General features: G+C 40.5%; 1 protein-coding gene and 1 long non-coding RNA gene across 23 annotated transcripts in view; one reads left to right on the top strand and one right to left on the bottom strand.

Annotated features, from left to right (window-relative positions):
- LOC149318086 (uncharacterized) overlaps window positions 1–15,007 on the top strand; it is a 141,147-nt gene that overhangs the window by 32,492 nt on the left and 93,648 nt on the right. The window lies entirely within an intron of this gene.
- The window catches only part of LEKR1 (leucine, glutamate and lysine rich 1), a 98,815-nt gene continuing 86,085 nt past the window's right edge, over window positions 2,278–15,007 (bottom strand). For all 5 annotated transcript variants that reach the window (XM_089508981.1, XM_089508982.1, XM_089508978.1 and 2 more), the window contains 3 exons: window positions 14,251–14,406; window positions 12,112–12,411; window positions 2,278–3,242 (listed from right to left, as the gene is read on the bottom strand). In XM_089508981.1, the coding sequence (XP_089365107.1) occupies window positions 2,838–3,242; window positions 12,112–12,411; window positions 14,251–14,406 (861 nt within the window). In that variant the 3' untranslated portion in view covers window positions 2,278–2,837. The remainder of the gene's footprint in view (window positions 3,243–12,111; window positions 12,412–14,250; window positions 14,407–15,007) is intronic.

Here is a 15,007-nt window from a genome sequence, read left to right on the forward strand (position 1 = left end):
ATCTACAAAAGGCAAGGGAAACAGCAGCTGCCTCCAGAATCCCTAAGCATGGATAAACAAAACAGAAAAAAGGAAGAGTAGATAAACCTACGTCACCAGCCACCCCCATCATATTCAAAACACATATCTGTACGTTTGGCTACCAAAATGGGAACCATATGGTTAGCGTGGGGAAAGAACATATCATCCCTGTATGTGTTTTGCAAGAAGCCCTTAAGGGATCACTAGGAAATTCCTAATATATTTGTTTACTTATTCAAGGCTTAGTCTACCTTTGTTGGAAGATACCGAATTGTGGTATAGAAATCTATCCCTATTCTTTCTATGTTATTTCTGTATCTGGTACCAAATTTTATGTTAAAGAAGTCATGCTCAGGAACATATCTGCTTCATTAACTGAGGTATACTTGAATACTCACATGGCTTCTTGCCCTGCGTTCTGATTACTTAAATCCACTCTGTGGGTTTGATTTAAAACATTGCAGAACAATAAAAGCTAACCTTTTATTCCTGCTGGCTCCAGTGGAAGAATAACTACACAGAAATGTGAAAGTAGGAGTAAAACATCTTATCATGTTTCGGTGTCATCCAGACATTAACCTCAGTTGAATTGCTAGTCTCAGCTAGAATATATCCATTCAATCAATTGCTGAATTGTCAACACTTACAGAAATCCTATTGATTCAATATGTCAATCCTTGTCAGGATTAGTAATTTGATTTAGGGCCAGATAAGTGTTTTTCTCATTCACTAATACATTAACCTTAATTCCAACTTTTTGCCTGCTGCACTCTTCCAATAGAATAGATTTAAGTAGAGTCATTCTTGATTCATTCCAGCTGGAGAACACACACTTTCTTGTTAGTAAGATGTAGCCATATCATATAGAGCCCAGCAAAGCCCTTAAAAGATAACATGTATTATTGGTTTTTTATAATGTGTTTCCATTAACGGAATACATTCCAGAACAAAACCATGATCCTTTCAGTGTATTTTTCTGCTTGGAAACAAGTTGTGCACCCAACTTTGCCAAAGTTTGCAAGTGTTTGCAGTTGGTGAAAGAAACCATGAACACCAGCAGAGTAATGGCTAAACAAGATGCTTCATAATTCAGGGAATTTTGAAAGTGGAATGAAGGATGGGCCCTCTGGTAGGTCCTATCTGGGCAGTGACTGGGCTATTTAGGCACTGGAGTTATTTAGGCCTGTGAAGGATTTCATCAATCCCAATGAACTGCCAGCCTAGGAGAATGAAGGTAGCAGTGAACATGTCATTGATCTCCAAAGTTTGTTGGACTGCAGCTTCCATCATTCCTAGCCACTGATTATGCTAGCTAGGGCTGATGGGAGTTTCAGTCCAACATCTTCTGGAGAGCCACATGTTGTCCTTCCTTGTGCTAGACTAGAATGGAGATTCCACACACATCCTGCAACCATTCAGTGCTGCTACAAATGCCAACATGCACATGCAAGTGGACTGTTAGAGTATATAGACACTGAATTGTTAAGAAAATGCAAATTTCAAACAGCCAGTCCTTCAAAATAACATGCAGAGAGTGGCTGCTTCCTCTAACCCCCAGAGGCTCCCCCAGATCTGAATACAATAGTTCCAGTTGCACTTAATGGTTTTTTTTTTTAATACTGCATTCCCACCTGGAATGCAACCACAGGGAATAAGTTTTTAGTGGGATTTCTGTAGAAGAGAACAATTAGTCCACAGCAAAAGGGCCTCAGCTTCACCACTTTTGTACAACTGTTGACTGTTTCATCCGTTACTGCATCACACAAATTCGGGTAATTTTACTTTCATATATCATGCTTCTAAAAGCGCTGCTAGTTTCTTTTGTCCCACAAGTCATTTGCTTGATTTTTAGAAAATAGTTACTTATCTTCCTTTATGTGCCACTGCATTCCTTATTGGCATATATGTGGAATGTGGCCATTTTTTCCTGCCTCTCTAGACTTTCCTTCCCATTGAAACCTCTAGACTGTCTTCTTCTCATGGGAAATTCTTAAAGCTACATCCATAGCACCTCCCCTGATTTTACTAGGGTAAAGGTGTAGGATCTTGGACACACATAACACCCTGCAAAGAAATTTACTATAGGGTGGCACTTCCACCACATTCTGACTCTTCTCAACTGGCCTCTGGATTAGTGTGTAAACTCAATTTATTACCAAAACATTATGTACTTAAAAAGTTAGGAATAAGTCACAAAGATCAATGAGAACAATTCTGCAGTTTTTATTTTTTTTTTAAATAACAATAGAGGCTGGAAAATACTATGGTAGAATGCTGTGTTGACTGTAGTACCTTGCTTAGTCTACTGTATCCCACATAACTGCATATAAGACCTAGTTCTTACTGATATGGTATATCTATACCATTTCAGTTTATAGGTAGGGGGTTCAGATGACTGAATGCACAAACATCCCCACACCCAAGTCTTAGCCTACCCTTTCCCTTGACAGTTTAGTTTTCTGTGTGCTGGGACCAGACAAGATTAGGATGTTTTCCCTTGCCGTCTATTTTGCTATATGTAGGGAATATTTTGTATGGAGGGATGTTGCATCATACGAACCTGTATCCACAGTCAGATGTGGTCCAGCTGGGAGGCCCAGACACAGTTTGGAGACCTCAAAATAAGCTGATTCATGATTGCATCTTAAATGTCTGCTTTTTTAAAAAAAATGACATTTAAGCTTAATAAAAACATCTATTGTCAGAAAGTAAGATCAAGTAATATTGTCCCCAAAGTCCCACACTGAGATGGATGAATAACTTGTGCCAGTGGTTTTTGGTGGCTGTTCTTGATAAGATAGGTTGTCCATAACCCATCAAAGTTCGCTCAACTGTCTTTTTATAACCGCCGTGATCCTCCTCCTCCTGGATTCATCTAGAGAAGAACAGGTTCTTCCTGAAGGTTGCAGTGCAGGCAGAGTTGTCGTGTGCCTGCTGCTATTGTATCTAGCACTGCAGGTTGGCACATTAGTGGCTCTCGAAACCTCGCAGAGTCCTGAAAGTCTTACTCCTTTCCCACATTTGGGGCTTTTTTGCCCATGATTGCTGACCAATGGGGTGTAGGAGGCTAGACTGTCCTGATTGAGAGAACACTGTGACAACGGGAAGTTTCCACCAAGTTTCTTTAATTCCACGACTTGTTCTTTGGCTTGAGCCAAAGCTTCAGTGAGCTCATAGCGTTCCTCACACTCCCTGCGCACTGTGTCCTGGAGGAGAGCATTCTGCAAGCAAAAAAAGAAACACATATTTCATAAGACACTGTCAAGACAACAAGAAGGTACAATTGTTGGGTGCTTTCTGACTTCTCAAAATGGCTAGTACTCAGGGAACAGTGTGCATAGGCAACATGCTGAAATGATTGCAACCATCCCACTGATAAAGAATACTGTATATCTTTCTTGCTCAAATATCACCTGCTGTTCTCCCATGTCTTGTGTGTGGTGAAAACTCATCTGCAGCCAGGACACACAGTGGTACTTGCCAGATGCCCCAGGGGGGCGGGGGGGGGATCTTTAAAACTATTATTTTCTTCAGAGAGGGAGTCCAACACCCACAGTATGAACTGCTTTTGAATCTCATCTACAAAGCTGACTTCCATAAGATACTAAGCACTGCAGGAAGATAAATGTTCTGCTCTGAACCTATTGCAAATCAGTATCACAGAGGAGCTAGTGTTGTTCTCTTTCCAAGCTGCCATCTCCAAAGCTGTGGGACTATACCCCTCATCATCCCCAGGCAAAATGTCTAGGGGTGGTGGGGATTGAAATTAATACATCTGAGGATGTTGTATTGAAGTCTGCACGCCATTCATAATTTTATAAATGCCTCTCTGTAATGTCTCCCCAAAGTTGCCTGCTTCCCGGTCAACCATTTTCCTGAATGGAAATGAAGTGAGGTTAAATGAAAACAAAAATGGTTTATAATGACAGAGGAAAACTTTCACAGTAATACCAGATATTCGTGTTACATTTCAGATAATAAAAGGAGTCTATATCCATTTTCTTAAATCATAGTGCACAGCAGAAATACATTCTAGTATAAACTCTGCTGAAATAAATGAGAACTGTCTGTCTTTTCCAAGAAGTGCACAACAGTTCTGTTTAATTCACTGACAGCAGAAGCTCTTACCAGGACTGATGCCCCCCTCCCTAAAAAAATCACAATTTCAAAAAATGTCTGTTAATTATTTGCCTCAAGCCCTTGGAACAGCTCAAATTGGAAATAAACTAAACTAAAAATAGATAATTAAATGATCTCCCTTTGTTGCATCAATAATTATTGCCTATGAAAAACAGAGAGGCACTCAGGGCAAGACTTTGGGGCAGATGTTCAAAGGCCAATGTAGCAGAATGAGTACAAAGACATATCCAAAGACAGCTGCCTCCCATGAAAGTCCATTCAATCCAGAACCTGTCTCCTATATGCAGCTAGACCATTAAATCCAAATTAAAATAGTCTAAGTCTGATGGCGGACAAGAGAAGATGGAGGGGAGGAGGAAGAACATGTGGGAACCACCACCACTACCATCGTCTAACACAGCCAAGGAGGTAGAGAAGGCTCTAAATGAGGAAAATGGTCATTCTAAGATTGGGCTGATTGCTGCCAAATCAGAAAGGTGGCCTCATTAGGGAAAAACTGAAATAACTACAATTTCAGTCATTTTAAACAAGTTTCAAGAGCAAAGAAGGCAACTGAAGATGTATAGGCTAAAAACAGTGTATCACTGCACTACACTACACTTCTACTTTTTACTGCTCTGGCTTTCTCCTGTAGCATTCTGGAGTTTGTAGTTAAGTGAGGTCTAAGAGGTCTCTGGCAGAGAATTCTAAATGCCTTTCGCTAAACTGCAAATTCCAGAATACAACAGGAGGCAGCCAGAGAAGTAAAAGTGGAATAGCAGCACTGTAAGAGTGTAGTGTGGTAATTTTAACAACCAAGAGTTGACTAACTTTCAATGATAGAAAATAAAATACAGTCGGCCCTTCTTATACACGAATTTTTTATACACGGATTCAAGCACACACGGTTTGAAAATGTTCCAAAAAAGTATAAATTTACCTTGATGTTCCATTTTTTATTAGGGACACCATTTTGCTATGTCATTATACTTAATGGGACTTGAGCATACACGGATTTTGTTATACACGGAGGATCTTGGAACCAAACCCCAGCGTATAACAAGGATCCACTGTACTATACAATCAATAAAAAATACAAAACAATTTGGAACTGGCCATAAAACAGATCAGGCTCTTGTTTCAGCCTCTCCAAATGGGAACAGCAATAACAATAGCAAGTACATTTCTGTACTGCTTATCAGTGAACTAAAACGCCCTAAGAAGTTTACAATGTGTAAGCCAATTGCCCCCAACAAGCTGGATACTCATTTTACCAACCTACAAAGGGATGGAAGGCTAAGTTGACCTTGGAGCCCTTCCTGGGATCAAACTCAGAACCTTGTGGCTGCAGTACTGGCATTTAACCACTGTGCCACCATGGCTCTTTTATCCTCAATGATGTTGGTCTAGATGTCTGATCATCCCCAGCCACAATGGCTCTCTCATTATAGAAATTAATTCACATGGCTCATTCAGCAAGACTATATAGCACGATCTCAGAGACAAACACATTGGAGCGGAGAACCAAAGATGCAGTTCTTCTCCCCGGTCTCCTGCAGACCTTCATTGTGCCAAAAACTTGTTCCAAAAAGATTTTCAGCCCACTGGAGTAGATTTTGGAGGCCATGGGGGACTGTAGAAGGAGGAAGCAATGCAGTTTTGTCAGAAACAGTGTGATTTAGAGGAAATGTATAAGTGGATCATGGTAATTGATTCTAGCTTTAAAATCCACTTTGGTCTCTGCACTTGAATAATGTAGCCAAAAAGGCATGAAAACTGATGATGTGGCACAATAATGCCTCTGTACTAATGGAAGATAAAGATAAGATGTTAGTTCAAGATGTAGTAAATTTGATCATTTATATGCTCAAAATGCAGCATCAACTTGCCTACCTCCCTTTAGAGGGCCATGTTCAGAACCACTCTGCCACCATGACTTTTTGAGAAGTGTACTGCTAAGCCATGGTCAACTCCTTCCACCTTTATTTTAACATAATCACTTGGACTCAAAATCTTGCGCAGATACAGTACGTGACAGAGCTGTGCTGTCTTCCAACTTTTCTTGATGTGCCTTTTCTAAATCTTCAGCTGTAAACCCACCTTTGCACTTTCTTCATAGACTTTCTTCAATAACTGTTCCATTTTTTTACTATTTTCTTTTAGCAGTATAGTGTCTTCTGCATACCTTAAATTGTTGATGTTCTTTCCTCCAATTTTGACACCTCCTTTCTCTGAGTCTAATCTTTACATACTGTATTATACATTCAGCATACAAGTTAAACAGATCGAGTGATAAAAGGCAGCCTTGCCTGCCCCCTTGCCAACTGGAAACCATTCTGTCTCTCCATATCCTGCCCTGACAGTGGCCTCTTGTCCTGGGTACTGGTCATGCATTTGGACAATTAAATGTTGTGTTACAACCACTTCTTTAAGAAAGATCTATAGTATTTCAAGATCTACACAAAGGTTTCACTATAATCTATGAAGCACAGGCTGATTTTCAGCTAAATCAGCTCCATTATCCAACATATGTTTGCAGTCTGATTCCTATTGCCTCTTCTTTTTCTGAATCCAGCTTTGACATCTGGCATTTCTCACTCGATATATGGTAAACGTCTTTGTTGTAGAACTTTAAGCATCACTTTGCTTGCCTGGGAGATTAATGGATTGGTCTGGAGGTTGCTGCAATCTCTGGTGCCCCTTTTCTTGGGAACTAGAATATATTATTATTATTATTATTTGGACATTTCCAATCTGTGGTCCATTCTTTTGTTTTCCATATTTATTGACAGTGTTTAGTTAGAATGCGAGTGGATTATGTCTCTGTAGCTTAAAATATTTCTACTGGTATGCCATCTGTTTGTTAATTTCTCCCAAATGCTCAGAGTGAAGCTTCCACTTTACTTTCCAAAATTGTGGGTTCATCTTCAAATGGTTTTTCTTTTAAATGAATCTGCCATCCTTTTATCTCTTTCTTCAGCTATGGTGCCAATGTCATTGCTTCTGAGAGATCCTCCACCAATGTCACCCCGCACTACTGCTGCTGCCCAGTAGCCATTTGGCATGTTTAATCTGGCTCAAGCAAAAATCTCTCTGACATGGGAGACTCTACCAGCAGCAGTACTCCTATCAGCATAATCTCTTGCCTCACAGGAGCACAATATCCCACTACCAGGAAAGTTAGGCCCCATTCCCACTGGCTTATAATGCGGATCAGGATGCAAATCATGGGTGCATCGTTCCCATTTGAGCACACATTTGATCTGCATCACTCTGATATTGTTCCAATTGGAATTCGAATCTGACTCCCATGTGACTGAATTATCCTGAAAAAACCCAAATCAGTGGTTGATAAACCAGTTTAATTTATCAGCGCATTTTCAGCGAGTTTTCCTGTACCTCCTGATTATGATTCACAGCATACGAATGGGAACAACAAGGGTGTCTGATTTGGGAACTTGAGGATGGAAGGAGCAGTGCTCAAGGGGCTGGCCTGGGGGTGTCACCCGCTTGTTCTTTTTCCTGCATTGCCGGTGCCATTTTCTACCGTTCACATAGCCTTCCCCCCTGTGGAGTGGGAAGCAGGGTAAGGCGATCGCGCTACGTTGAGCTCCAAATTCAGTAAACACATTATGCCCCCTGCAACCTCCCCCCTGCTCCACATTCATAGACCGACGTGTGAGGAGAGCCATTGAACACCATTTTAAACTTCTCTTTTTTCTTTTTTTGCCTCTGCCTGAGTGCCTGAGCAGCAGATCATCTTTGTAGTACATGCCTGCTTGATTGCCCCCCAGACAGCCCAGGGGGCAATGGGGGAGGCAAAGGGATTTGGGGGGAATAGAGGCTCCTTCTCCCTTCCAGAGGAAGTCTGGGGAGACATAGAAGGGCCTGGGAAACAAAGGGGTTTAGGACGAATAGAGGCTCCTTCTCTCTTCCAGATAATAGATTTGGAGTGAATAGAGGCTCCCTTTTCCCTTTCGTGGAGGGGGGAAGTGCCTAAGCGAATGATTGGCTGTGACGTCAAGCATTTAGGCCAGGGGTCGGCAACCCCCGGCCCATGGGCCGGATCTGGCCCTGCGAGGCCTTGGGACCGGCCTGACCCCAGTCCTGCTGCTGATTGCCACCAGCACGGGGCCAAAGGTCACTTGTGCAAGAGGCCAAAGGCCCCGTGCCGGCGGCAATCGGGGGCAGGACCGGGCCTCTCGCGCGAGTGGCCCTCAGCCAGCAGACAGGCAGGCCAAGGAGCCCCGCTTCAGCGAGGCTCCTTCGCCCTGCCTGTTCCCCTCCGGGCAGGGCAGGAGGGGGCGGGGGTCCTCCTCCTCCTTCTCATCCTTCCCTTCCCACAGCTGCCAGGCAGCCGCGGGCAGGGAAGGGAGGGAGGGCGGGGGTCGTCCTCCTCCTTCCCATCCTTCCCTTTCTGCGGCTGCCAGGCAGCCGTGGGCAGGGAAGGGAGGGAGGGCGAGGGTCATCCTCCTCCTTCCCATCCTTCCCTTCCTGCGGCTGCCAGGCAGCTGCGGGCAGGGAATGGAGGGAAGGCGGGGGTCATCCTCCTCCTTCCCATACTTCCCTTCCCACGGCTGCCAGACAGCCACGAGGAGGGAAGGAAGGGGGCGGGGAAGAGGAGGAAGAAGAGGAGGGGGGAAGGAAGGAAGGAAGGAAGGAAGGAAGGAAGGAAGGAAGGAAAGACAGAGGAGGGAGGAAGGAAGGAGCAGGAGGAGGAGGGAAGAAGGAAGGAGGAGGAAGGAGGAAGATGAGGAGGAAGGAGGAGGAGGAAGGAGGAGGAGGAGGGAGGAAGGAAGAAGCAGGAGGAGGAGGAAGAAGAAGAAGAGTAGCAGGAGGAGGATTTCACTTCCATTTGTACAGGTCTGCTCTGTTTTAACAATGATAATGGTGATGATGATGATGATGATATTAGTCAGTTTCTGAGACATGCACTCACTCTTTCTGAAGGTGAGACAGTGTGACTTTCCAAAGTGCATTTCTGTGTATTTTTGGTGCTTTTAATGCTAAAAGGTCTACTTTAACAATGATAGTGGTGGTGATGATGATGATGATGATGATATTAGTCAGTTTCTGAGACATGCACTCACTCTTTCTAAAGGTGAGACAGCGTGACTTTCCAAAGTGCATTTCTGTGTATTTTTGGTGCTTTTAATGCTAAAAGGTCTGCTTTAACAATGATAGTGATGATGATGATGATGATGATGGTGATGTTGGTGATGGTGATATTGATATCAGCCAGCTTCTGAGGCCCAAATATCCTCCATTTTGATCATGCCTAAGAAACATTCATTTATATTAACATTTTTTAAAAATCATCAAATTTTTTCGCATGTCCTCCATTTTTTAAAAATGTGTCCTACATTTGAAAATGTTGTCCTATATTATTTATTTATTTATTTGTTTGTTTGTTTGTTTATTTATTTATTGGCTTCGGCCCCCCAGTTGTCTGAGGGACAGCAACCCGGCCCCCGGCTCAAAAAGGTTGCCTACCCCTGGTTTAGGCGCATGATTGACAGCTGCTTTAAAAAAAAGGTTCTGGAAGGGCAATGGGAATGGGGAGCAAAATAACTCACTTCAAATTACGTGCACACGCCTGGCAACCCTAGCACGTGATGAGGGCATCGCAGTTGCGCAGCGCCACCCACATGGGGCACACAGCTATGAAGTCGCAGCTGCGCAGCGTCCAAACAGTGCTGTGCAGCTGTGATGCCATAGGGATGTCTTTGTAGCTTTGCAGTGGTGCAACTGCGCTGCAAAAAGGAGCTGCTTTTAATGCTCCTTTGTTGCTGCGCAGCAGCGTCACACAGTTTGGTTGCTGCGGCACTGCTGCGGAGCAAAGAGAGGTGCCTCCCTGGCACCTCTTTCTGGCGGTCTGTACCCCGCCTTCAATAGCTTTCAATAAGCTTCATAAAGAACTTTAAAAATAATTCTAAATTATAATAATTGGTGTTTATTTTACGTGCTCCAACAGATTAGTTTAATTTAAATTATTTTATTGTTAACAATTAGGATGTTTTAAAAATGGAAGAACAAGATTATATGTACTTTAGATAATTAGACTTATTAGGAAGACAGTTTATACATATGTCTAGTGTATTTTGATCATTACTGACATCTGACATGAGATTCTCATCTACAGTTTGGTGTGTGGGTTTTATTCATTTTTGAAGTATTTTTCTTTATTGTTATGGCCTATGAACTATTATTCCTGCTACATTTTGCAAGATTCAAGGTCTCCACCCCAGGCTGACTGAACTTGGCTAATGCATTTCATAAGGCATTTTGATCATGTCTGGGTCACTTTGTCTATGGCTTTGGAGTCTCCCTTGAGTCTTCAAACAGATTGTTCTCTTTATTGTAGAAAAGGAAAAAAGGAAATACACTGCATCTGCTAAAGTTTATATGCAAGGTGAAACTATCCTGGTCAATCTGCAGTACCTATTACTATCAGTACTACAAAAGATACCATTATGGTGGGGCCAGTTTAGACTCAATTCTGCCGCATAATAATAATAATAATAATAATAATAATAATAATAATAATACATTGCTTTTCTGAATGCATAATTTTGAAAATGTGCCAGAAGTAAATGGATCCACCTTTTCATGGGTTTTCTTTCAAACAAATGCTTTGAATAAATTCCCTACAAACTTGATATGCTCGAGGGCAAGGATGGATAGATGATAGATCTAGCAGATCCCAACATTTAGATCTGCAGTTGGTTCAACCATTTCTTTATAGTTCCCAACTATTCAACAAAAGCAGCAGCAAAATTATTCCTCATCCTTCCCTAACCTATACTGCTAAAATGACGAAAGTGTAAAATTGGCAGGAATGGATTATTGTATTGTAGGACTATCACTTGCTCTAAGTTCTGGTACAAGTGTCTAGGCCCAAAATTGTTTTATTTTATGTCTTTTGCACCCGGATGAAGTATGGTTTGTTGCTCAACGGCAGCCACATCAGATAACAACACGAACCTCTGAAAGTTAGCACACCTGAAGTGACACAAAAAGGCTGCATCTACACTGCAAAAATAATCAATTTTCACATTACTTTATCTCCTATGGCTCAGTGCTATGCATTGAGCCATGGCAATTAATGTGGTGTGAAACTGGATTATTTCTCCAGTGCAGATGCAGCCAAAGATGCATCTCTCATATTTTGTATATCCTGATATCATATATATTTTGAATCTCTTGTCACAACGTATTCAGGCCATTAGCTGTGAATGCTTGCAGTGCTGAACAATGTGGGAATATTTTTATATTATATTGATCACATTGAGGAAAGCATTATTACACAAACTGTTACCACTTTTGCCTTCTACATATTCATTTGTCTGCATAGCACATATGGTGTGTACAACCTCCCTTTCTATGCTCAGGAACCCAGGGGATAGGATTCCAAATAATGCAGAAAGAACTCAACTTGTGACAATGCTGCACATCTCACTATATGCAAACAGTCGAATGAGGTTAGGAGTGGGGATCCATATGTGCAGTCTTGATCATAACTGAACATAAAGGTAATTTCAGGCTTAATGGTCTTAGTTAAAAAAAAAACATGGTTTGCTTGACTGGGAATGGTCTACCTAGGTACTTCTCTCATGCTTTCCCTTCCACCTTAATTCAGTATTTCACAATTTTTCACAGCACACTCCCTACAAACAAAAGTTCTCACAGTTTATGACACTCCCAGTAGTGCATCAAACCATAGTTTTACTTTGATTTCAAAATCCTTCTTTGTAGGATCACTCAAACCATCCTTTTACTGTTCAGAAATAATGGGAAACATGTGGTTTAAAAACCACAACATTTTGAATTAAAGTTCATGAGAACGAGGAAGAAGGTATGTAGTTTATATTGTTTCTTGTCTAACAGTTTGTTTTGTTTCAAGCCTATGTTCAAAAAGGGCTTCAAAAAGCAAATAAGAAATCACATCTAAACCTTAGCTCAAATTCATACCTCCTCTTGAACTTGATTCATATTCTGAATCAACTGTGCTTGCTCCCGAGTCAGTTTTTCCAGCTCATAAGATTTCTTTTTTATTTCTTCTTTCATGTCTTCTATAACTGAATGATGAGTGCTTTGTTCTTCTTGCAGCTGGAGTTCAAGCGCCATAACTCGGTTTTTAAGGGTTTGCCATTTTTTTTCTCTATTTTGGTTTTTCTCTGTAAGCATGCCCTGGGATTCATGGAGCTTCTTTTCAAGTGCATCAATTTCCATCTTCAGGTTATAAGTAGCACTGGATATCAACAGAGGTATCTGAAAAACAAATCTTACATTCATTTGTTTGCAGATCCCTAGTCAAACAGATTTAAAACGTACTTAAGATTTTGAAAGAAGTGGAAAAATGTGAACTCCTTACATAAAAATATATACTGTTCACATTACTTTGTTCATATTTATTAAAACGTGATGTACATAAACAGTTTTGTGATATATGGTGAGAGTGAGCAAAATATGCAAGATCAGGGAGGAAATAAATCGGTTGAATAGGGAATATTTATTTTTATATTTATTTATTTTATTCATTCACATCCCAGCTTTCAAGATAAAAACTTCTAAGGAGGGCTTACAATACAAATAAAAACAACTCATTAAAATATTAAAGAACAAAAATTAATATTATTAACAGAGACTATAATAGATTACAGTAGCAGGAAAAAAAATATTATCTAGGACTCAGATACTATTTTAGTATCAAAAACTAGCCGACTTTTTCATAGAGGCCTGTTATGCAGAAATCATCAAGCAAAACTCTCAATGGTATACAGCAGCCTTCCCCCATCATGATTTCACAGAATCATCGAATTCATGTGGTTGTGCACCTTGAAGGCTGAGACCATGTGACTTGCCCGAGGTCAACCAGTAGATTTCATGGCCAAGCTGGGAATCGAACCCTGGTCTTTTGAGTTGTAGTCCAACACTCAAACCACTATGTCATGCTGAAATTCAAATTTGATTTCCTGGAACTCTAGAATGCTTTGTTCCCAGTGGCCAGAAGGAGGAGGGACCAGCCTACATAGATATCTCTCCACACCATCTCAACACAAATCAACAGAACAATTATCTTGATGAAATACGGGCCTGTGACTAACATCATCTTTTAAAATTCTCATTTTTAACACCTTTACCTGATACATTTGTTTATTTTGGTTACCTTTTTCTGCAATATTCATTTGGGTGGGTGCATGAAAGATGAGGTTGGGACACCTATCAAAAGCCTAAACTCACTTTAAATGTTTCCCAGATGGAACTCTGTGTAGGCACAGAACCTTTCCATGGGACTCCACAGAGACTGTTAAGATGAATAAGAATTTACATCAAGCATATGGAGATTGAATTACCTGAAAAATTCAGTTGCAGGCCTCCCTTAAATGGTGTGGTCTTTCCTTACACAGTTTTCAGCTTATTCTGAAGCTGCGGTACAATTTAATGGTGTGTGCGAACATGGCGTACACGCAGTTTTCCCCTTATGCGGGGGTCCAGAATGGATCCAATGTGTACAGGAAGGGCAGACTGTAATATTAAATTACATGAGGAATGATCCCAGGACTATCTCAAAACTATTCCTCACTATTACATGAGGTATTATCCAAAAATCACTACAGTCTCTAAATTGTTAACTTGTTTATGACAAAAGTCAAAAGTCAAATTTACTCATTATTTTTTCTATGATGGGAGTACATGTGTGTAACAGCAGGGTGGTTGACACTGAATCGGAGTTCTCTGTGACAGAGAAGAACAATGATCTATAAACAACCCAGGACAATAGTAAAGATGTGTACTTGAATCTTAGAATTCCTCAGTTTTGTAGAGAAATTAAGTCTTGATTGTATGAACACATACATTTTGCACAACATTTTGTGATTAAAACATCTTTTGACTATCAGTCCTTATCAGTCTGACCATATCAACAAGAATGGTTGATCCTAGGATCGTTTATTAGTGTCAGTTCTAAATTATCAAAATCTGAAAGCAGTTTGGGAAACTTTGCTAACATACTCATTGTATAATATGACCTTAGTGATGCAGTTAAGTGAATGGCTGTTTCATGTGTATTTTTTTTTAAAAATCTCAGTTTATTTTAAGTGTTAAAACCTTGGTATGCAGCAGCTCATTCTGATCTTTCTGATATTTTGCAGTTACTTCCTGATGTTTTTGTTTCTCAATGTCAAGCTCCATTTTGGCCTCTTCTTTTAGTCTCAGAATCTCGTCTTTGTGATGGGCTTGTTCTTTTGCTCTTTCAGCTTCAAACTAGAAAGCAAAAGATGTAGATGTGCATAAGTATTTATAATAATAATAACAACAATAATAATATAGATTAATTTGTATCCTGCCCAAACATGGGGAATCTGGGTAGCTAACAGCAGTAAAAAAAATACAATACAGAAAATACAATAAGATACAAATAATTCCTTCCCAATCCCCTGACCAATACTTAAACAAAACAACATCAATAAAAAATATAGATACAATAGCAATCAAATGAAAATATAAAAGCATTACAAATCAATGAAGTTCATAAATAATCCCTTTCCCAGTCCCTCAACACAGGTTCAAATCAAAACAATAATTAACAAATTAAATATCAACATAACACAGTACCCAATGTATACAATGTTCTTACTAGATATACAAAATATAATCCTGAAAAAACTTAATTTGGCATTAGGGCTCAGGTTAGTCAATACATGCAACTTGAACACACGTGCAGCCACACAAACAGAATAAGTAATATACAAAGCATATACAAACAGAATGTGTATCACGCTAATTATATGTCAATGAAAAACATTTCTGTGGGGTCATTCACACCACCATATACCCCAATTTCCAAACCAGATTAAAAGTGGAT

The sequence above is a fragment of the Sceloporus occidentalis genome, unplaced genomic scaffold (genome assembly GCF_023333645.1).
Source record: "Sceloporus occidentalis isolate IW3139 unplaced genomic scaffold, rSceOcc1.0.p SCAF_2, whole genome shotgun sequence".
NCBI lineage: Eukaryota > Metazoa > Chordata > Lepidosauria > Squamata > Phrynosomatidae > Sceloporus > Sceloporus occidentalis.